Source organism: Pinus tabuliformis, chromosome 5_2, assembly GCF_031772625.1.
Source record: "Pinus tabuliformis cultivar Carrire ecotype Pingquan chromosome 5_2, CPIR1, whole genome shotgun sequence".
NCBI classification, from domain to species: domain Eukaryota; kingdom Viridiplantae; phylum Streptophyta; class Pinopsida; order Pinales; family Pinaceae; genus Pinus; species Pinus tabuliformis.
In genome coordinates, this window is record NC_142306.1 from 645,604,418 (window position 1) to 645,628,506 (window position 24,089).

At 42.0% G+C, this 24,089-nt stretch overlaps 1 protein-coding gene across 1 annotated transcript in view; it reads left to right on the top strand.

Moving 5' to 3' along the window:
- Positions 1-24,089, top strand: part of LOC149160690 (protein SEEDLING PLASTID DEVELOPMENT 1-like) — a 275,377-nt gene that overhangs the window by 185,345 nt on the left and 65,943 nt on the right. Inside the window, exons 7-8 of the mRNA XM_089436761.1 lie at positions 17,731-17,907; positions 18,072-18,236. Of these exons, the coding sequence (XP_089292887.1) occupies positions 17,731-17,907; positions 18,072-18,236 (342 nt within the window). The remainder of the gene's footprint in view (positions 1-17,730; positions 17,908-18,071; positions 18,237-24,089) is intronic.

Consider the following 24,089-nt stretch of genomic DNA (forward strand, 5'->3'; position numbering starts at 1 on the left):
GCCTCGTGATGCTGAAGCTGCCTCTGTTGCTATCCTGTGCTCCCTCTGCTGCTATTGCGCTGCTGCATACACCTTTGTGCCTCTCGCACTGCTGCAACCTCCACTGCCTTAGAATTCTGCACCCAAGCACTACCTTGCTGCTCCTCTACACTTTGCTCCACCCAACATTTGTCATTCTGCTACTGTCGTTAAGGGCTCTCGCAGCCGGATATGATCCATGAGTTTGGACACCTCAAGGATCCTGCCCCTAGATTATAGTTCTCCTGAATACAACTCGATGCCTCCCCACCTCTTCTCTAGAGGTGCATGAGCACTCATGGCACAATTGTCATCAGTCTCGACTTCTTTCTCCGCCTTCGCTGGAGCTGCCTTAGAATCAAAAGCTTCTCCCTTGTTTTTCTTCCTGGGACACTGGGATGCATAATGTCCCAACTCCCCACAATGGAAGCACTTCACCTTGGAGATGTCCTTCTTCTTGCTCTTCCTTGCTGTCCTGTAGATGCTAGAGTTGCATCCTCCTCCTCTTTTTTGATTCGACTTCCCTTGCCATTACTCCCCGCCTTGGTCAACCTCCTGACCTCTTCTTGGGGAAGAGCTGTCCACATCTCCTCCCAACCTGGAAGAGTAGCCCTGCCCAAAATACTTTGGACAAATGTCTCCCAATCCTTGGAAACTGCATTCATCGCAGTCCTCACCATGAATTCTGGATCTGGTGTAGACCCCAAGGAAGTAAGTTGGTCACGAATCTCCTGCAATCTCGGGAGGAACGGATCTATCCGCTCTCCCTTCTGCATCTGATATGACCGCAACTGTTTCTCCAATAGCATCTTCCGCTGCATGGAAGTGCCCTGATACAAGGTCGTCAAACTATCCCACATCTCCTTTGCTGTGTTCTTTTCAACAATGTGGTATGACATGATCTTTGACCTCGTCTAGGATCATGCACTTCGCCCTGGCCATTGCATCCTCATACTTCTCATTCTTAGTTGGGTCGACCGGGATAACCACAGCTCTCAAGGCAAAGTTCTTGATGTGATGTTGATCTAGGACTACCAGGATCTTGGCCTTCTAAATGACAAAGTTGGAAGCCCTGTCCAACCTGTCCTGATCCCTTTGTCCGTTCATTTCCATTTCAACGCCTCTTTTGGACTCCCTCTGAGTTTCGACTCCCCTCCTGGAAAACTCCCTCTAAGTCTTGATTTCCCTGCTGGAAATCTTCCCGCCAAATGTCGAACCACTCCTCTCCAATCCTCCTTGCAACTGCAACTCGGTTCTGGATTTCTTGGCTAGAAATCTATCAAGGTAGCGACCCCCTCTACCTTGGTTCTGTCCCCTTAGGTATTGTTCTGCATTGACATAAACAACACCCCACCAGCTTCTTAATCACAATCTTCCCACAGCTCCCCGAGCCCCGACAACTGAAGAAACTGAGCCTTTCAGGCTTTGCGCAATCCCGACAATGGCAGAATCTGCTCTTCCTGGCCATAACGTCAATCCTTCCTCGCTGAGAAAGATGACCGGGTACTGCGTAGGTCTGCTCTGCCCCTCTGCCTCTGCGCTGACCCTCCTCCTGGCTCGAAATGGTGACGCAAGCCCTCTGTATCATTTATTCTCTGCTGCTTTTGCTCTGGAACAACACTGTCTCTCAGGACAGCTGCTACTGCTGTGGATTCTTTAGATTACTGCTGGTGCCTTCAGTTCTCCTGTGATCTACAATGGTTTGATACCATGTTGAAATTTCTAAGTCTGACTAGTTATAAATCCCTACTACATTATTTGATTTAATTTCTCCTACTTGTTTATTCCATTAACAAGTTATTTATAAATATAAACACTGAAATAAACACAAATGCAACCTTAACTCATATACAAATCAACAAGTGAAATAACTGAGACAAACACACAAGGGACACCATTATTTTTGGACAATCGTCCCCGGAAAAACCCAATGCAGGAAAACTGGTGCAGCAGATATGAGGGTTTTATTATTACGCAGTTTTTGAATACAACTAGGGTGCTAGAAATGGCTCACCCGAGAGAGAATGCCCTCGGCAGTAGTACCTCCCTTTGGAGACAGATATTCCAGTTGATCAATCACCGGATGAACAATCCCACAGCAACTATGGCAGCTTCCACTGCTCTGTGTCACTCTGCAGGGACTGTGTCACCCTTCCTGGCTCACCAACACTCAGTCTGCCCCACGAAAATTCTTCTGGCGCTGCCTCTTGGCCCTGCGTCAACTTTGCTAGCCTCTGCGCAGCTACTAAAGCCTCTGTGTCAGCTCTCAGACCCTCTGCATCACCCACGCTGGCCTCTTCAGCCTCTGTGTAGCTCCCAGTTGCCTCTATGTAGCACCCAGATGCCTTTGCGTAAGCCTCTCCAGGCTCTGCACTGTTTCTCTGGCACTATCTCTGCCTCTCTGCTATGTATTCTCAGCCTCGTGCTGAACTGTCCCTCACTGCAACAGATCATAAGCTTGATTCTCTCAGCAAAACCTCGCTCTAGAAAATCGAACTGACTGATCAATTTGATGTGTCTCCAACTGACCCTCAAGCCTCCTCTTATATTTTTCCGGTTGAGTCTTCAACAACCGAGATTAATTCCCTAATCAACAGCTAAGTTTAGATTTGGCTTAATCCATGTCATTTAGAACATTCTCACCCAGTTTTATATTAATACCCATTAATATTTTAATTTTCCTAAGTTTAGACTTAGGAACCCCATTAAAAATATTAATTATTTTAATATCTCTCCAATTGGGTGGAATTTCCCCAAACCATTTATGGGTCTTGGAGATCTTATGTGCCTTAGCCTCTCTTCCAATTTTCATGGCTAGAGCACATCTGATGCTACCACAAATCAACATATCATTCAAGAACCCATGATTGTCCCAACCCCTAGAGGGCAATGAACCGCCCTACCTCAAAAGGTGTAATCACTGCTATATTATACACATCATGCTCTTGTCCTTCGAGCCCCGAGTAGTTAATTAAAGAAAATTCGTAAAAGACAAAAGACATATAAAGAAGGGTGGAAAAATCAAATTCGGGGCACCTCATGTACCACGACCACTCCCTCCTATACATTATATACCCAGGTGTGGGCTTCCCCTTATCTAGCTACCCCTATGCCCCATTATGTGGCCCAGGGCTGCCCCTCTCATTCCCTATTCCATCTCACCTATTTGTCACTTGCCACCCCATTAGAAGGGTGTACCTTGGACATACTATCCCCTCTAAGGGCTGAAACCACCTAATAAGGTACTTGGCTAACCCCCTTTGGAGTTTGGAGACACTAGCACATGCCAAAGCCCACTACGGAAGGGCATGCCATTATGAAGTGCCCACTTTGTTATCCATGGTTTGTAAGCTCCTTTACTCGATTATTCTAATGATTGATTGTACTGGAAGCCTAGGGGACACATTGGATCTTATGCAAGATTGCAAGTGGTTTCCATTTGGGTTTGGCTACCCTATATGGGATCCTGACCCCTAGAGGTCCACATTGGCACATGTAGGGTGTGCATAGAGAGCCATGGGCCTCCACAGCAGTAGGCAGCACTCCACAAATCTTCATGGATGTTTAGAGATTACTAGCAATCCACTTTTGGGACGATGGTGACATGATTGGGACACTATGCTTAGCAGGCCCCCACAGGAGCTCCGCACTCTTGGCAGTTGTCTCAACACTTGTACGATGTCATGGCAGCATTCATTCCACCACCTGGACCATTGCAGAGGATCTACCAGTGTTCCACGGGGACTCGGCCACCCCCCCCTAGGGGTCTAGTTTCCTCGCTCCCCTGCACTTCGGGGACTTGGGGACGAGTAGGGGACGTTTCCCCACGCCCCCAAAAATGAGGAAACTTAGGGGGACGTGCCAGGGAGTCGTTTCTCTTTCCTGAGGGGGCGTTTTCAAAAAAGGGGAAGTGAGGGGACGTGGGGGGATGTGGGGGGGCGAGAGAGGGCGAGGGGGGAGTGGGGGGACGTGGCACACATTTATGCAAAAAAAACGATTTTAATTAACTTAACCCTAAAACTAATCTTTAATTAACATTTAAACTAAGCGTAGGGTTTTGGAATTTAGCCGTTTCATGTTATAAAAACGGCAAGGTGAACACATAACAACATACACAGCCTTCGCGCGCTGTGTGTGTTGTTATTACTAGATCTGATCACTCCCATGCATGGAACCTCGATGGCATCTGTTGGAACATTGCAGATTGCAGAATGGACCCTTGATATGGCTATCACATTGGTAATGTGATTTGGTTATTTGCAGGAATTCTGGAGTGCACATATTAGACAGAATTGAAGACAGACCTTGAGGATTTCTATCACTATGAACCATCGGCCCTTTGATTAGACAAATTATGAGTTTGATCCAAACAAATTCATTTATCGGTGGTTGCTGCTCAATATTACCCTACACATTCTGTGAGGAGATCATCCCTGAAGTGGTTACTCATCAATGCTTCTCTGCTTCTCTCAAAGCTCAACTCTTCAAGATTCACTATGGATGATCAACATCAGAGGCTCCCTCTTGTGAAGAATTAAGTTTGTGATGATAAGAAATATTAGAAGGCAAAGAAGTTCAACATCAAATTAACTTAACTTTTGTGTGGCAGTGCTTGCTTTCTAAAAGACACACCGATCACGTTGAAGTATTTTTTATTTCTCTAAGTAACCCTAACTGGTGTCTTACAAGTATCTGTATAATCAAGTTACAGTAATCCTTGAGGTCATTGTAATTTGAATTTAAACAAGAGTTTCCAAGTAAAGGAACAAAAGCTATAATACATATAGCCAAATTGTCAGATATGGAAGCTACAGGTTTACATTGCAGATTTTTGGAGTTATGATAGAAGTATGAGTAATGTTCTAGACACAAATGTGCATCAGTGGACAGAGGCATTAGCATCTTGTTATGCCATCAGGAGTCTACACAACAGTTACTCTTCAAGAAGGATACAATTGACCATAGAATTCACACGAGCATAACACAACACTGTTGTTTTGTATATCCTTGTAATTGATACTATGTACAGATGGGCAAAACTCACCAATGATTATAGCAGTTTGGCCTAGAACTGAACAGAGTTGCCTTGATAACATATTGTTGAAGTTGCAGAGGATAGAAGTGTTAAGATTCTGAGGTTAATATATTTTATTGATAACAGAGATGCAAGAAGAATAGATCTACAGTGATCTTCTACAACGACATTGTTGAGGTTTGCTGTGTATTATCAGAATGTTGAAGATGGTGGTATTGCTGTCTTTGTATTTTGTTATAATGTATGATCATTGATGTATGATTATAAATTAGAATTTTAAATTTATTATTTTATATGATATTAGAAATTTAGATAATGATATTCATATCAATGATCATGCTTTGCAGCTTTTCAATTCAAACCAAATTGTCATAGTGGACTCAATTAATAAATTATATTTTATATGTATAAGTTTTTAAGACCCTGACGCTCCCCCACGTTTCGTAAAAAATGGTGGGGAGCTTTTGCATAGGTCGCTCCTGTGCCCCCCTCGCTCCCTCGCGCCCTCGTCCCGGAACTTTGGTGGAACGTTGGGATCTACAGACATCTCTGATTCATATGGAGACCCATGGGGTCATTGATGTGCCCTTAGACCCACAAAGAGCAACACAGATCTACTACTTGGAAAATAAGGGGCCACTCCCTTGTCCATCATATTCCGAGGAATTTATTCCTCAATATCGAACTTCAGGATGTTATTGAGCCTTTGGAGGTCCCTACGACATGCATACATCATTATTTGGCCCCTTGTGAGGCTTTTTTTACATTATGAGCTAGTATGGTGGGCTTGTCACCATTAGGGGTTATTATTTGCACATTATTTTATCATTAGGGGCCCATAGGCTAATTCGAACTCCTTAGGAGGCTATATATTGATGTTAGATACATTCATTTGTATTATCATTGGACTTGGGATCTCTCTAATCATAGAGAATTTTCGTACTTTTTCCTTGGTGGATATTTTTGGAGATGGATGAATTTTGATGTATGGATTTGGGCTATTTCTCTTGTTTTGGAGTTTTATTGAGCAAACGAAATGCTGCTTGGATATACTCTATAACGTTGTAAGTAAATTTTGATACTATTATTCTTGTCGCTGCATACTGCTAAAATTAGGGCTAGTTGTTGCATTATCGAAATGTGGAATTGAGCATGTTTTAGCTATTTTAATGTATGGGCCAATGTTATATGAATGAAATATCCTAGAGATTTATTTATCTCGAGAAGCTTGCATCATTTTCTTTGAAGTATAAATGCTTGAAGGTCACTTTTCTTTTCTTTCTCTGAACATTGGATGAAGTTGACTTTCTAGTCCTCCTTGATCAAGCAACCAAATTCTTACTCATCATTATCCTTGACTCCATATCCCCATGTGAACTAGGCATTGATCCTTCAAAAAGGGTGATCATTTCAACCCTCTTTTAACCATTTTCCCCTTTTTCCCCAAGTGTAGCCCTATTAGGTCACCTAGGGCATCAATTTCCTGGGAATTGACTGAAGGAAAAGATTCGATCTCCTATAGGCTATTGCGCTGGTGGGTCCCCTCCCTCTCTTCCAAATTTGAGGCAATTCTAACGGTGGAATCTCTAGGAGACTCAAGCCCTAGATCTAGGATTGAATTGTGCCTAGGCATCCCCAAGGCTAGACCTCAATAGGATCAATTCAACCTTTTGAAGAAAGTATTCTTATTTGGTCCTTTCCCCTCACCTTGTTCAGGATAGGAACATCATTGGTTGCTACATTCCATCTCCGAACCTGGGCTGGCTCCACTTGGTCCCATGTGGTCCTACTTCTCAATAAAGACTATTTGTCAAGGACCATTTGGGAATCCAAGTTTCCCAAGGATTATAGGGATTGAGAAACTTGTTCATAAGCCTATCCTTTCTCCCTCAACCCTCCAATCCTAACCCCTTATCCCTGGTGGACCAAGTCCCTTGCTTAAAGAGCAAGCAAGCTCCATTCTTCACTCCATCCTCGGGAAAGCATTTTCAGGGTCACTTCTCACCTATCCATTGACATATACTTTACAAGTGACTTCCTACTCTACCGGGACTCCTCCCATCAGTGAAAGTTTGTAAAGAGCAGGGAGACTTAGCTGTGGTGACAGTGGACTAAGCCTCGATAGTTGCCCTCTTAGGAACCCCTTTAGGTCCCCTGATGGTTTGAGTGGTAACAATGCCAAAACTGTGTAATTGTCTACTGCCTTCGCTGCTTGCTTTCCTCATGTTGAATCATACTCCTTTAGCCACAAAAATAACTGATATTTGACCATAGTATACTGAAAAATAATTATTGCTTGATGATTAACCATTAATAAGCCAAAATGTTGAATATCCATTAGGGTTTGGTGCAACAAAATTAGGGTTTTCTATAACAAAATTAGGGTTTATATCATACTCTTCCCCTGAAGTCAACTAATCACTTTTCTATGTCTTCTATAACTTGAGCAAGGATGTCCAACTTGCTTTGACTCCTTGTCACCCTTCTGGTAAGTTTTTGTGGACTTTTATCAACTTTTAGGGTTTTGCCTTTTTTCTTCTCAACACACTCTATTTTCCTCTGTCTTTTTTTGCTCTTTGAAATCTGCCCTGCTTTTTCTTCTGCATCAATGATGATAATTGCTTCTTTGATCTTAGGGTTCATCCTAGCTTTGAATTTAACCTCAGTTTGTTAGTAGGGCGAGTGTGAGGTCTATTGCCCTAAATCCTAACCTGTATCTCCGCTTCCTCATCCTCTATTTCAACTTTTTGTTTGCCCATTTTGCTTTTTGAGGTTTTTTGTTTTGTTTCTTCCTCCTCTACTATAATTCTCTGTTGGCTTCTAGTCTTCCCTTCATAAACTTCAACCTCTGGCACTTTCACAGGGACCTCCTCATGTTTTTCAACCTAGTGGTGGCTAGATTCTTCTTTGGTTTCATGAGCTACAACTTGAGAAGGAACTCTGTTTTGGCTTCTCTTTGACCTTCTAGGTACAGGTGGGTTTGGGTTCCTTTGTCTCATTTGCCTCAATTGTTCTACTTGCTTATTCAATTCATGAGTATATAAAATCTTAATCAGACCGTGATGACAAATATCATGAGCTTGTAGCTTAGGTCTTTTCCTTGCCTTAGTGCACATTTTCAACAAATTTTGATGTAGGAAATATGGCAAATTCATTTTCCTAAAACCTGCTAAGTGACAAAGGAACCTCATGTGATATAGGTAAGCTTTGGAATACCTGCCTTCACAAGGGAAAAAGAGTTGAATAGGTCTAGATGCAGTAGCCCATTTAGGTTTCCGCCTACTTTGGAGGACCCCTGCATCCCAATCTTGATTTTGACAGTCCTCTTTTAGGAAGAAATTCAAATCGACATTCAACAACCTCTGTTTCTTGAACCATCTTTCACCCTCTGTTGGCAAACCCGTTGCTTCAACAATAGACTCCTCTGTGACAGGGAACTGCAATGTCCTGACTCTAGCTGTGTTACCATCGAAGGAGAAGATAAAATCATGGCACCAACTGAGGTTATACCCATTAAAACACTGAATCACTAGCTCCCAACTTTCATCTCTGAAAACATCCAACATTTCGGGGTACACTTCAAAGTACATGCCATCGAGTTCAAACTTCTTCACGTGGCCAAACCGACCCATTTTGCAAAGCTCTAGGACCTGCAAACATTGTTATTGACCTTGAAATACCGTAACAGAAGACTACGAGACAATCAACAACGTTTTTGCACTAGAAAACTGCAAATCTGGGTTTGCTAGAAAACCCTGTTTTAAGGAAAACAGAGCAAACTAGGGTTTGATCTTAAACGGGTCTATTGGACTAAAAAATGCTGGCAATTGTCATATCATGCAGAAGGAGGACCGATATTGTATAAATCTCCCCTTGAGCGCTCAAAAAAGAGGGATTAACGGGTTGGAAAATAAATATTCAATTTTTTCGAAAAGCGCTATGAAAATACTTCATAGTGCCACACTACGAAAATACTTCGTAGCGCCGCACTACGAAAACAATTCGTAACGCCAGCCGAAATTTTACTATAGGTCAAAATGCTAAGCAAAATTTTGCATAAACTTAGGGTTAGGTGAAAGAGTTTTAATGACACATTTCCCTAGGCTTAGAAAACCTTACAACAAATACAATACCTCCTTTACATAATTATGACCTTGGAAAAAGATAGACCGATATCATTGACTTGAAACGAAGGTGTAAACCTAATTCTAACAGCTTGGATCATTGCAGCCATAATACAAAACAACCACCTTCATTTGGCATGGAATTTGAATTGCTTGAATCTGCATCACACCACATTCATGCTTTGGTAGTGGTGATGTTGATTTTTAATGTACTTTGGACAGGTGGTTTCCCATGGGTTAGTCTCTACCTAGGGAAAAGTGTTCAAAATAATTCTTTTTCTAAGTGTGACTTTATAAAGTGAAAGGGACTTTATAAGTGGTAAAGTCAATGTTAAATTATAAAGTGAAAAGGGACTTTAGACATAAAGTACAATGTGGGTACTTTATTTAATGGGTGAGTAAAAAAATAGAAAGTGAGAATTAAATGCACATTTATTCTCATCCCTTGATTTAAATGAGTCTGAGCCATTAGATCTTACGGTTGCCCAAAAGTCATTTAGGGAAATGAAAAAGGGAAAAGAAAAGAGAGACTGCATTAATTCTTTATGAGCAGATTGGAGAAAGGAGGCTGAGAGTTGGAGAAAAGTTCTGAAGGAGAAATTTGTTGCAGCAAGCTGAAGGAGTGATTTCTGGGCAAAGCTGGGCATGGAAATCAAGGTCTAGGAAACAACATAAGGTACAGTATGAACAACATTGAATGTTGTGAGCTGTATAGTTCATATAGTCGTATCCGTACAGTACATATTTTCAGCTTCAAGTGGGCACAGTTTTCAAGGAGTTTTGCTCTAAAGAGATAAGTTGTATTTTGTTGTTTTGTTTTGTCCGCAAATGTATTTTTCATGAACTTGAAAGATAAATAAATTGGAAGAGCTCTCTAACAGGTTTTCCCCAAGAAGATTGAAGGGGTTTTGCTTGGGTCTAAGTTGACCAAAAATTTGTGTGTATTTTTATGTGTGTCGCTGGTTTGGTTATGTCCATATTTATTTTCAACATGTGTTGATAGTCCCATGTGTTTTAATCTAAAAATTTCAGTTCCAAAATTCTATATGTTGAATGTATGTTTATGGGAAATGGCATTTAACTTAATGGGAGTGATAAGGTGAAATTAAAATCGGGTTGGAATTGTTGGAAACCTTTTTTAGTCATCAAATTTCAACATGGTATCAAAGCTACAGGCTGAAAATTACAGTTTGAACATCAGACAATAGTTTGGGACAACAAACAATGGTTTGGACAACAAACTGAATTTTTGGATAGCAAACTAATATTTTGGGATAGAAAGGTGAAATTTCACACAGATTGAAATTTTGGGACAACAAGGTGTGCTGGAAAGTTAATTTCTCCATTTTCTTGGTTTTGTAAATTTTGGACAGTAATCATGGCCATGTTCTTAAGGATAGAGGACAGACTGGATGGGATATCCAACTATGCCGTTTGGAAGGACAAAATTCAGAGTGTTTGAGGAGGCAGTAGTTTGGGACATAGTGCGGCAAGTGGTTGTACCTCCTACTGCTGCAGATGAACTTGCTAAATTCACAAAAAATAATGCAAAGGCAAAAAGGATTTTGATGGACAGTATGAAGGATCATGTGGTTCCTCAAGTGAGAGGAAACACATATGCATATAAGATGTGGACAACTCTAACCACTCTCTATCAGAGTACCAATGAGAGCAGGAAGATGGTACTCAAAGAACAATTGAAGAACATCAGGATGACAAAGGCTGAAAGTGTAGTTCATTATCTTGGCAAGGTCAAACAGGTACGTGATGATTTGACTGTTATTCGTGAGACAGTTGCACCCACAAAGTTAGTCAGGATAGTTGTAGTAGGACTTACAAAGTCTTGGGAGGTCTTTGGAGATGTTGTTTCCTCTATGGAGAATGTTCCCAATTGGAACAAATTCTGAGATGATTGTGTGCAACATGAGATACGGAAGACTAGCAGTGGTGGGGTGAAGATAGCAGATGAGGAGGATGTATCCTTGACAGCCAGGGGGAAGAACAAAGGGAAGGCCAAGAAAAGGGCCTCATCGGATGGGGCTAAGGGAAAGGAGAAGAAGAAGTAGAAAGATACGGATATGTCCAAAGTCAAATGTTGGGCATGTTAGAAGATGGGACACTATGCTGCTACGTGTCTTGAGAGGAATAACAAGGGGAGGAAAGGTACTGCAGCTTCAACAGAGATGGAGCAGTTTGCTTCATAGTTTGACCAGGACTTTGCATTTAGTACTTCTACATCTAGTAGGAGTACATCATCCGATGTGTGATACATAGACAGTGGGGCTTCATTCCATATGACAGGTGCGCGAGAGTTCTTTTCAGAGCTTGTAGAGAGGGCACTTGATATTGAGATTGTACTAGGAGATGACCGCACTGTGAGAGCTGTTGGTGTGGGGACTGTGACCTTTGAGAGGGAGTCTTTGCCTCCTTTGAAGGTCATGGATGTTTTGTATGTTTCGGGGATGAAGAAGAACTTGATTTCAGTGTCTACTATGGAGGAGAAGGGGTTTGACGTCACCTTCTCAGGAGGGCAGGTATTGATGCATCCCAAGGGGGATTCCATCACTTTGACCAAAGTGATTGGAGTTCGCTCTGGGAAACTATACAGGTTTAGTTTTCAGTTGGCAAGAGCATTGGTGAGTAGCACATCTAGTAGCACTCACACTAGTACCACCAACAATAGACACTTGTGCGAGTTATGGCACCAGAGGATGGCGCATATGCATCATGGAGCTTTGACAGTACTGAGGGAGATCACTACTGGAGTTCCTGATTTCAGTGTCGAGCATTATGAGGTCTGCAGAAGGTGTGCTTTGGGCAAGTATACCAAGTTACCATTCCCAGTGAGCGACAACAGATCTACAAGTATGCTAGACTTGATTCATACTGATGTTAGTGGTCGTATGTCTCATGTGTCTTTGGGTGGTTATGAATATTATGTTATATTCATTGATGACCACGCTAGGAGGACTTGGATATATTTCCTGAAGATCAAGGGTGAGGTCTTTAGTTTCTTTAAAGAGTTCAAAGCTCTTGTGGAAAAGTAGATAGGTAGGAAGATTTGGGTCTTGAGGTTAGATAATGGTGGTGAGTACACTGATGGTGGGTTTTCGGACTTCTGTGCACAGGAGGGAATTAGGAGAGAGTTCACGGTTCCTTACAACCCCCAACAGAATGGGGTGTCTGAAAGGAAGAACAGAGCTATTGTTGGGGTTGCTAGAGCGATGATTCATGATCAAGGGTTGCCTTTGCTTTTATGCGCTGAGGCTTGCAATACTACTGTTTATCTTCAGAGTAGGAATCCTCACGAAGTATTGGGGAATATGACTCCGGAGGAGGCTTTCACTGGAGAGAAGCCTCATGTGGCACATCTTCGTATCTTTGGATGTCTCACATATTATTATATCTCCAAGGAGCATAGGACGAAGTTGGAACCCATGGCAGAGAAGGGTATCTTTATGGGTTACATTAAGACTTCGAAGGCCTATCGGATCTTCATTCCTTCTAAATGAAGAGTGGTGATTAGGAGGGATGTGAAGTTTGAGGAGGAGAGGGCCTATCGAAGATCACGGGAGTATGATGAGAGAGAGTCACAGACTTCTCCTCAACAGGGAGGTTAGGTACAAGGAGCAGGACCTCAGGGTTCTAGATCGACTGGTACAGGAGGTACTTCAGTGTCAGTGACATCTAGGGCACCAATGGCGAGTTCACCGAGCACTTCTTTAGGGAGTCCACTGGTACAGAGTTCACATGGCACTTCAGCTGACACAGGCACAGGTGCCAATACAGGTTCTTCGAGGACAGGTGTTGGTATAGGCACACCAGGGTCAGTTGGCAGCATTGTTTTAAAAAACGGCTGAGTCGACTCCGACTCAGCCGAGTCAGACCGAGCCAATGCTTGGTCGAGTCGACTAGGTGGCTAAAACGGAATGGTTGGCCGGGTTGTTACCGAGCCAGTCATTGACTCGGTTGACTCAGTAACAAATCGGCCGACTCGGTAATGACTCAGTTGGCTCGATAACAACTCGGCCTGCTTGGCTCTTTGACAAAAATCTTGAAGCACATTTGTCAGAAGTTGTTCTGCCTCCTACATATCAATGGTTGGGTTGTTGTTTATTGCATATTTATAGCCCTAAAGTAATCTATCACTATGAGAAAGTTTTGAAAATTACAAGGCCGACGTATGGTTATCCTAGTGGCATGAATTAGAAAACTGAAACAATGCATTGAGCCATCCAATGTTTTTAAAAAGGCAAATGTTTTGGCAATGGACTAATAAATACATATTTACCTCTGATTGTTTTGGAGCTTGACCAGAATTAAATCAAGGGTTTTGAGACTTCATTAGGGGCAGAGAATTGGTATTATTGTTGTTGTAGTCTAGTGATTGTCCTTAGGCTGAGGCAAAAAAGAATCCTAGCATTGGTGGCTAAGTATGAACTTTGTGTTGGACAGTGCACTGGGTGCCATTTTGATATAATGGATATATTCATGAGCCTACTTTGATCATATGTTGTCTTCTCTCTATATTCTAAAGCTTTGTGTTTGGAAACATGAATGAAAACCTTTAAAATTATGTTTTTTATAAAAGAAAAATATTTAATGCATTTTTTACAATGACCGATTCATTGAAATCAAAACGGCCAAGTCGATATTGAGTCGGAGTCAGAGTCGGAGCCGACCCTCGACCATTTTCGAACCGGAGTCAGAGTTTTAAAACATTGGTTGGCAGACCTTCAGGTTCACTAGACAGGGGGGCAGAGGATGAGGTTCCCTACGGAGAAGCTTCATCAGGGAAGAGGAGGCCCAAGTGGATTCAAGACACCTTGAAGGAAGCAGAGTCCGTTGGTCCTCCGGAGTGGGTGAACAGGGAGAGTATGCCACCTGAGCGGTTTTGCTGTTATGTAGCCAAGGCTACCAACATTGTTGACTCTGAGCCTACTAGCTATGAGGAGGCTGCCAGCTAGGAGGTATGGAGAGAGGCTATGGTGGAGGAGTATGCCTCTATCATTAAGAACAATGTCTGGGAAGTGGTGCCTAGGCTTGAGGGCAAGTCAGTTGTGACTTCCAGGTGGCTCTACAAGATCAAGCATGCTGTGGATGGCAGCATTGAGAAGTTCATGGAGAGGTTTGTGGCTAGAGGGTTCTCACAAATACAGGGAGTTGACTATGATGAGACCTTCGCTCCTGTAGCTTGATACACTTCTATCCGGTCCCTTATTTCTATTGCTACGGAAATGGGTTGGCAGATCCATCATATGGGTGTGAAGATCGCATTTCTGAACGAAGTTATAGAGGAGGAGGTGTATGTTGAGCAACCACAAGGCTTTGAGGTACTTGGGCGGGAGACCCATGTATGTTGGTTGAGGCGAGCACTCTATGGACTTAAGCAAGCTCTGAGAGCTTGGTATTCGAGGATTGATACTTACTTGCAGTAGATGGGTTTCATGAAGAGTGATGCAAATCCGAACCTATACTACATTGTTGTAGGGGATGATTCGCTCATTCTTGTGTTGTATGTTGATGACTTGTTCATTACTGGGGCAAAGAGACTGATTAGTGGTTGCAAGGAGGATCTTGCTATGGAGTTCGAGATGAAGGACATTGGGTTGATGCATTACTTTTTGGGGCTTGAGGTGTCGCAAGAGGAGGGGCATATCTTTTTGGGGTAGGGGAAGTATGTTGTGAATGCGTTGAGTAAATTTCACATGGCAGACTGTATACCCATGTCTACACCTATGATCACCAACTGGAAGAAGCTTCATGCTTCATATTCTAGTTTGGTGGATCCCACATTGTATAGGCAGCTTATTGGGTCCTTGATGTATCTGGTCAACACTAGGGCAGATATATGCTTTACAGTGAACACACTTAGCCAGTTCATGGTTGAGCCCAGTAAGGTGCACTAGGTAGCTGCAAAGCACATTCTTCACTACTTGCAGTGGACTGTTGATTATGGTTTGGACTATAGGCGGAGAGATGGAGTGAGGTTGCATGTTACACAGATTCAGATTGGGCAGGCTGTGCTTCTGATAAGAAAAGCACTTCAGGGTTTGCTTCAGATTGGGTTCGATAGTTATGTCGTGGTTCAGTCGAAAGCAAAAGTCAGTTGCTTTGAGCTCTTCTGAGGTTGAGTATATGGCTGCAAACCAGGCTAGTTGTGAGGCCATTTGGCTTCGCAAGTTGTTGTATGGCCTATTTGATCAGGAGTTGAGACTGACGGTTATTCACTGTGATAATCAGAGTTGCATTAAACTCACGAAGAATCCAGTGTTTCATGACAGGGCAAAACACATTGATATCAGATATCATTTCATCAGGGGCTATGTTCAGAAGGGGGCAGTGAAGTTGGAGTATATATCAACAAATGAGCAAGTGGTCGATGTTCTCATGAAGTCCTTGTCAAGAGGCAAGCATGTCTATTTCAGGGACAAAATGGGTGTGGTGAGAAACACTTTCCTCGGTACGAGGGAATATCGATTTTTAATGTACCTTGGACAAGTGGTTTCCCATGGATTAGTCTCTACCTAGAGAAAAGTGTACAAAATAATTCTTTTCCTAAGTGTGACTTTATAAAGTGAAAGGGACTTTATAAGTGGTAAAGTCAATGTTAAATTATAAAGTGAAAATTGACTTGAGACATAAAGTACAATGTGGGTACTTTATTTAATGGGTGAGTTAAAAAGTAGAAAGTGATAATTAAATGCACATTTATTCTCATCCCTTGATCTAAATGAATCTGAGCCATTAGATCTTAGGGTTGCCCAAAAGTCATTTAGAGAAACAAAAGGGGGAAAAGAAAAGAGAGACTGCATTAAGTCTTTATGAGCAGATTGGAGAAAGGAGGCTGAGAGCTGAAGAAAAATTTTGAAGGAGAAATTTGTTGCAACAAGCTAAAGGAGTGATTTCTGGGCAAAGCTAGGCATGGAAATCAAGGCTTAGAAGACAACATAAGGTACAGTATGAAGTTTGAACAACATTGAATGTTGTGAGCTGCACGTCGTTCGAGAGAAGTTTTTGAAAAAAATGAAAAAAATCCATGTAGTCCATACAATCGTATCCGTACAATACATATTTTCAGTTCAAGTGGACACAGAAATCGAGGCAAAGTGGGCACGGTTTTCAAGGAGTTTTGGGCTGAAGAGATGAGTTGTATTTTGCCGTTTTGTTTTCTCTGCAGATGTATTTTTTCTGAACTTGAAAGATAAATAAATTTGAAGAGCTCTCTAACAGGTTTTCCCTAGAGAAGATTGAAGGGGTTTTCCCTAGGTCTAAGTTGACCAAAAATCTGTTTGTATTTTTATGTGTGTTGCTGGTCTGGTTATGTCCATATTTATTTTCAGCATGTGTTGACAGTCCCATGTGTTTTAATCTGAAAATTTCATTTTCATAATTCTATATGTTGAATGTATGTTTATGGGAAAGGACATTTAACTGAATGAGAGTGATAAAGTGAAATTAAAACCGGGTTGGGATTGTTGGAAACTTTTTTTAGTCATCAAATTTCAACAGGTGATACTGGTGGAGCAGGCTCGACATTCTGGAACTGCTCATGGAAAACAGTCTATAGATCTCTTCAGTATCACATCATAGCTACACTGTATAATCAATGCACAGGCTACAGAAATCCTTGAAAACTCCAGCACCTTTCCAATGTGTGAAAGTACTTGCCTCCCCTAGAACATACTAAACATTGAAATGAAAAATACATGCTAGAATGGATGTGCTGTACATGAGCAAAAAATGTACAGGGCTGTGTGGCTTCTTAACAGTTCTATATCAAAGTTCTCTGATATTGGGAAAAATGCCAACATTACAGCACCGTTACTCACCATTTACAACCCCTGTACCTTTCTCCCTGCCTTTTCTTGTGATATGGGGCTGGCCGCTGAACATCTTCCAGCAAAAATGAAGTCTTGATCATCATATGTATGTCTGTACAGGCCCCTTTAGATCATCAGCAGTGGCTATCTTGATGTGGCTAAGATTGCAGATTCTGCCTGTCATATAATTTTTTTTCCAGCAGAACTCTAAAAATGCAAACAAGGCTACATCATCTACCTTGCTGGAAATGAAGTCTCTAAATTTTCAAAATGCAAATGCATTTTGAGGAGTAACACACCCCAAAGCCAGCTTCTGTATTGGAAAGCTTTTGATTTTACTACCTCATAAACCACGTCTTCCCAAAAATCATAAAATGTTATCCATGTGGGATTATTCAGCGCACAGAATTTGATGAGTATGATGTGGAATGGAATCCCATCATAATTATATGCCAATATATGGTAAGATAAATTGTGATCACAAACATCATGTTTGTAAGAACCACAACACAGAATGGGATTGATAGTATCAGTCCTTTGCAGTTTAGTGTTGCGATTAAAATTTAGAATTGCTAATCATTTTCTCAATTCAATTATCGACCAATAAGACATCTCTAAAATGACACTTTCACTTGAACAAATGTTTAAAACAAGGCTTGAGCTCTACCTGAAGAACATATACATATTTTCCTTCTTTTATAACAAGACTGATACTATGAACATACTTCAGATTATGGATGCTAATCTGGAACAAGTTTTGGAGGTAATGGGTCTGGAAGATGCAGTTGACATAGCTGATGACATAGGAGCAGCTGATGCAATTCTTGCTTTACATTCAAAAATCAAACAGAATTCTTGGATTAGGGAAATGGCTAAGTTTCGCCAGCTACCTGTTTTCGTAATAAAGGTAATTCAGCTTGATCTTTTTTATAAATTATTTGGTTGATCTGGGCAAGTTTCACTGATGAAAAACAAGAGAAACAGAGTGAATGTAGATTAGGAAATGTTGCTTCTTGATATTTGTAATATTCTTACCAAGAAGTAGAAATGGGATTCACATTATGTTTGCAGGCAAATACAACAGCACAAATGGTGAGAGCAATGCGGGTCATTGTAGGAATGGAAAGTTTTGGAACTGCTTCTATGAGTTCCTCTAACCGATTTAAGACTGCAAATGAGATTGCAGGGAAAGCTGCAGATAGAAGAAATTCATCAGAGGAGACTGATGCTTTAGAGGTGCACATCTAAAACTTCTTATAATGACAGATCAGCTTGTTTACTTATTTCTTTACTTGCCTCAAGATCTGGTTATATATATGTTTTTTTCTGTAAAAAGGTGCATCAATGGCTTGTAGCATGTTGTGGTACATAGTATTTGGAGTCCTTGGACAACAAGAAGGCATACTGGGTTCTTAGCTTGAACAATGTGATTTTGTAGATATTTGTGATTGATATATCTGTCAATTTACAATTGAAGCTATCTTCGAAGTTGACTTTGTGAGAAAGATGATTTAGGCAGTTAAGTGGCCAATATTTTAAATATCCCATTATTTATCATTATCTATCATTAGAGGTGCACACACAAAACATTTTATAATGACAGATTGGCTTGTTTACATATTTCTTTACTTGCCTCATGGTTTGGTTATATATATGTTTTTTCTGTAAAGAAGTGCATCAATGGCTTGTAGCATGTTGTGGTACATAGTATTTGGAGTCCTTGGACAATAAGAAGGCCTATTGGGGTTCTTAGCTTGAACCAATGTTGCAGGATTTGTCCTCCCCCCCAAGGGTCCAAAGGCGGGATCGCGTCCCATATGGATCTGCCACCAATCCTTCAGCAGAACCGCGGATCCAAAAATTGGATCCATGGTTCACCTTTTTTTGGCGATTCCTGGAAAATTGGATCTGTGGGGCCCGATCCGTGGTTCCAGCTGCCTGATCCGTGGATCCAAAAAGGATCGGGTGCAAATCCGTGGAGGTGCGGGCATGTATCCACCACGGATCGCGAGCGGATCTAAGAGAAGGTGGACGGTTCACACGGTTCCACAAGGCCTTTTTTTTTGAAATTTCGAACTGTTATGTGAGGAACTACACTTTCCGAATACTCCCAAGGTGCCCCTTGATACTCCCTAGACGCTTCCTAGATGCTCCCTAATGGTAATGTTAAATTCTTAAAGTTTTCCATCCTTTTACTTAATTTTTTAACATTACCATGAAATGACTCAGGATGTTTGAGAGTGGTTCCAACCTCATCAGACTTCATATGGAGAAAATAGAATTTCATATCCCATTCAAAATTCAGCAGACTTAAAGTTTTCAGGATTAGGATCAATGGGATTATGGTGTTTCATTGGATTATATTATGTATGAGGGCATATGATTGGCATTTAATCGAAAGCACCGAGCCCTATATGTACCCGAGTGTTGGTGTTGTTGATTGTTGAATTCCTTTGTCATGGCCTTAGCAAAAATGTACCCTTCACTCAAGTCAAAATCATTGATTAGACATGTTAAGCTTTCTCTACCATATTATAAGGCTTGGATTAGGTTGTTTGATAAAAATTGGGAAATGTTGACTAATATCCTTAGAGAATCGAAGTGTGAAATTTTATCTATTGCAACTACTGGAAATTATTCTTCTAACTCAAAAATTAATTATGCAGTTTATTTGCTACAACAAATAACGAATAAAATCACAGCTGCAATTTTCACCATCAAAATAATGCGGAAAATAAATACAGTTAACTGAGAAATTTTAGCACATACACAATAATTTTGATAGTTATTTTTGGATAATTGTCCTCGGAAAAACCCAACTTGGGAAAACTGGTACAACAGATGAGGGTTTTATTATTAATATTCAACAGTGATTCTGAGTACAATAATTTAGATGCCCAGCTGGTAATCTAATCTGAGGAAAATACTGGCAAAAATATCGTGAGAATTTTCTCTCACCCCACAGTTATTTTCTGCCTCCAAAATTGCATCCCTAGCCACTGCATTGAGTTCGATGCATCACCCTTTGCGCAGAGCTTACGTTGGCCCTCTAGAGATTTCAACCTTCCTTCCTTTGCCTCTTCCGGGAATTGGAAATCTTCCTCCTGGAATGCTACTACCCTCCTATTTTGTTGGAATTTCTAAGTCTGACACGTTAGAAACCCTTCATGCACTTTACTGATTTATTCCTACCTCCTTGTTCTGTTAATTAATAAGTTATTTACCATGTAAATACTAGAAATAAATACAAGTACATGCTCAACACATTACTGATCATCAATTGAAGGAAATAGAAACAAGCACACAAGTGACACCGTTATTTTTGGACTAATGTCCCCGGAAAAACCCAATGCGGGAAAACCAATGCAGCTATCTGAGGGTTTGATTTATTAAGCAGTTTCAAAATACAATCTGGGTGCCAAATCCGGCATACCCAACAGAGAAAACTCTTGGCAGTAGTACCTCTCTACTCGAAAGCAGATATTCCAGCTGAAACCCCGGATAAACACTCTGCCAGCTCCACAGCTTCAATCTGCCCCACGAAACCCCAACGTCAGCCTCTAGGGACTGCATTAGCATCTCTCTGGCCTTGCGTCAGCCCAATAACCCTTGTGTCAGCCTTTGGAGGCACTGTGTCAGCCCTCTAGCCCTCTGCGTCACCCACGCTGGCTCTTTGAGGCATTGCGTAGCTCCTGGTTGCCTCTGCGTGGGCCCTAGATGGTTCTCTGTGGCGTCTAGCTAGCTCTGCAGGGCCTCAAGCTGGCTCTGCATCCCTCTCTCCCGGCTTCTGCGCTGATCCTCTCGGTACTGTCTCTCTGCCTCTCTGTTTGTATTCACTGCCCCTCAGCTGCAACTCTAATCACTCTCTCAACTTTCTCAGCAAACCCAGCCCCAGAAAGTCGAAATCTTTATCTCTTGGTGTATTCGCCAAGTGACCCTCAAGCCTCTTATACTTTTTTCGTTGACAAATCAACGACCGAGATTACGTCCCTAATCAACAGCTAAGATTAACTCTGGCTTGATCCATGACTTTTGGACCCTTCTAACACAAGTTTATATTAATTCACATTAATATTTTATTTTCCCTAAGTTTAGACTTAGGGACTCCATTAAAAATATTAACTATTTTAATATCTCCCAAACTGTTTAGAATTTGCCCAAACCATTTATGGGTATTAGAGATCTCATGTGTTTTAGCCTCTCCACCAATTTTCGTGGCTAGAGCACATCCAATGCTACCCCAAATCAACACTCCCTCTTAGCAAGGACTGTGCTCCACTAATACTCCTCAATGAGCATCACCTTGATCATCGGGCATTGGTCCCTATGCCGATGCTAGGCCTACTGCCCACCATATGCACTATTGCATCATGTACTAGTACCCATGGCCCTGCCACTGCCACTGCTGCATCCATACGGCAACTCCCTCTCATCCTGCTGCATCGTGCTGCCCATAGCACTGCCACTGCTAACTGCTGCACTGCATCTCAGTTACCGAGAAGTAAGTAACTAATCTCCCAAATATGACATCTCTGTCAAGGTAGAGACACCCATGAAGCTAAAACTCCCTCTGTCGCTGATAAGTGCTCCCTATCTGACCTCTGCGCTGCTGCGACAACTCCATGCATCTCGCACTGCTGCCTCATGCTGTCCTGAGACTCATGCACTGTAGCTCCCTCTGTCGCTTCAGCCGCATCCGTCTCTACTGACATCCACCAATATTACTACTCCTCTTCGGGGCTCCCGTAGCAAGGTATAATCCAAGAGGTTGGGTACCTTGAGGATCCTGCCCTTCTCTGTAGCCCTTTCGAACTACAACTCTAAGTCACCCGACCTCCCTCTTGGAGATGTGGCTACCATCTCTGCTGAATGAATGTCGAACTGGTTCTCTTCTCCCTCTTTTGTTGCTGTCCCAACAAAAACTCGGATGTGGATTTCTTTGGCGCTAGAAATCCTCTAAGGAACGAGCTCCTCTAGACTCCCTTTGAGTCCTAATTTCCTTCACGGAAATCCTTTTGCCAATGTTGAGATGCCCCCACTCCAATCATTAATGTAGCTGCACCAATGATCCAGATTTTTTGGCTAGAAATCCTCGGCAGCAACTCCCTCCTCCTTGGTCTTGCCCTGTTAGGTATTGTTCTGACAACAGTACCCCACTAGCTTTACTCTGCAACTTACCCACAACCTCCTATGCCTCAACAAAATGAAGGTTAGAGCTTCTAGGCTCTGCGCAATCTCGACACCAGCAAAATCTACACCTCCTGGCCATGGGCGTCAATCCTTTTTGACTAAGAAAGATGGTCGGGCATTGTGTAGGTTAGGTTAGCTCCTCTCTGCCACTACGCTGATTCTCTTCCCAGCTCGAACTAATGACGCATGGACTGCGTCACCCATTCCTTGCTGCTTTTCCACTAGGAACAACTTCTGTCACTCGGGACAACTGTTTATGTTGCTGCTGCTCTACTCGAATGATGCCCTCAGTTATCCTGTGATCTATAACCACGCTCTAATACCATGTTGGAATTTCTAAGTCTGACACGTTAGAAACCCTTCATGCATTTTACTGATTTATTCATACCTACTTGTTCTGTTAATTAACAAGTTATTTACCATGTAAATATTGGAAATAAATACAAGTACATGCTCAACACATTACAGATCATCAACTGAAGGAAATAGAAACAAGCACAAAAGTGACACTGTTATTTTTGGACTAATGTCCTCGGAAAAACCCAATGCGGGAAAACCGATGCAACTATCTGAGGGTTTGATTTATTAAGTAGTTTCAAAATACAATCTGGTTTCCAAATCCGGCATACCCAACAGATATTTCGGCTGAAACTCCGGCAGCTCCACAGCTCCAACCTGCCCCACGAAACCCTAGTGTCAGCCTCTAGGGGCTGCGTCAACCTAGCTTTAGCCCAACAACCCCTGTGTCAGCCTCTGGAGGCACTGCGTCAGCCCTCTAGCCCTTTGCGTCACCCATGCTGGCTCTTTGAGGCACTGCGCAACTCCTCACTGGCTCTACGTGGGCCCTAGCTAGCTCTGTGTGGCCTCTAGCTGGCTTTGCGTCCCTCTCTCCTGGCTTTTGCGTTGATCCTCTCGGTACTATCTCTCTGCCTCTCTTCTTCTGTATTCACTGCCCCTCAGCTGCAATTTTGATCACTCTCTCGACTTTCTCAGCAAACCCAGCCCCAGAAAGTCGAAATCTTGATCTCTTAGTGTATTCTCCAAATGACCCTCAAGCCTCCTCTTATACTTTTTTCATTGACAAATCAATGGCCGAGATTAAGTCCCTAATCAATGGCTAAGATTAACTCTGGTTTGATCCATGACTTTTGGACCCTTCTAACACAGTTTTATATTAATTCACATTAATATTTTATTTTCCCTAAGTTTAGACTTAGGGACTCCATTAAAAATATTAATTATTTTAATATCTCCCAAGCTGTTTAGAATCTGCCCAAACCATTTATGGGTATTGGAGATCTCATGTGCTTTAGCCTCTCCACCAATTTTCGTGGCTAGAGCACATCCGATGCTACCCCAAATCAACATCTTCCACCTGCGACTCACCCTCTGGCTCTATATTCTCTGCTAAGCTGTTGCTTCTGAGAAAATCGAACTGCCTGGGCAACTGAGTATCCGCACTTGATTTATCCATCACCACATCGACTTCCTTTTATAATCCTCTGTTGGCACTCCAACGACCAAGATTAGATCTTAGTCGATGGCTAGGTTTAACTTGAAGTCCATCCGTGTGAGTTTCTAGAACATTCATACCTTGACTTAATTAATTCTGATTGATTAGCCATATTCCCTAAGTTTATACTTAGGAAATATTTAAAGATCGACTAATAATCTAATTAAGCCATCTCTAGGTGAAATTTCCAGAAACGATTTTTGGGTTTTGGAGATCTCACGTATTCTACCCTCTCCACAAAATTTCAAGGCTAGAACAGATCCGATGCTACAAAAACTAACACTCCCTCTGAGCGAGGAATGTGTTATAGTGCTACTGCACACCCTGTCTCTGCATCACCTTTTGTCATGCTGCTGATGTTTGGTCATACTACCCACCAACCACTA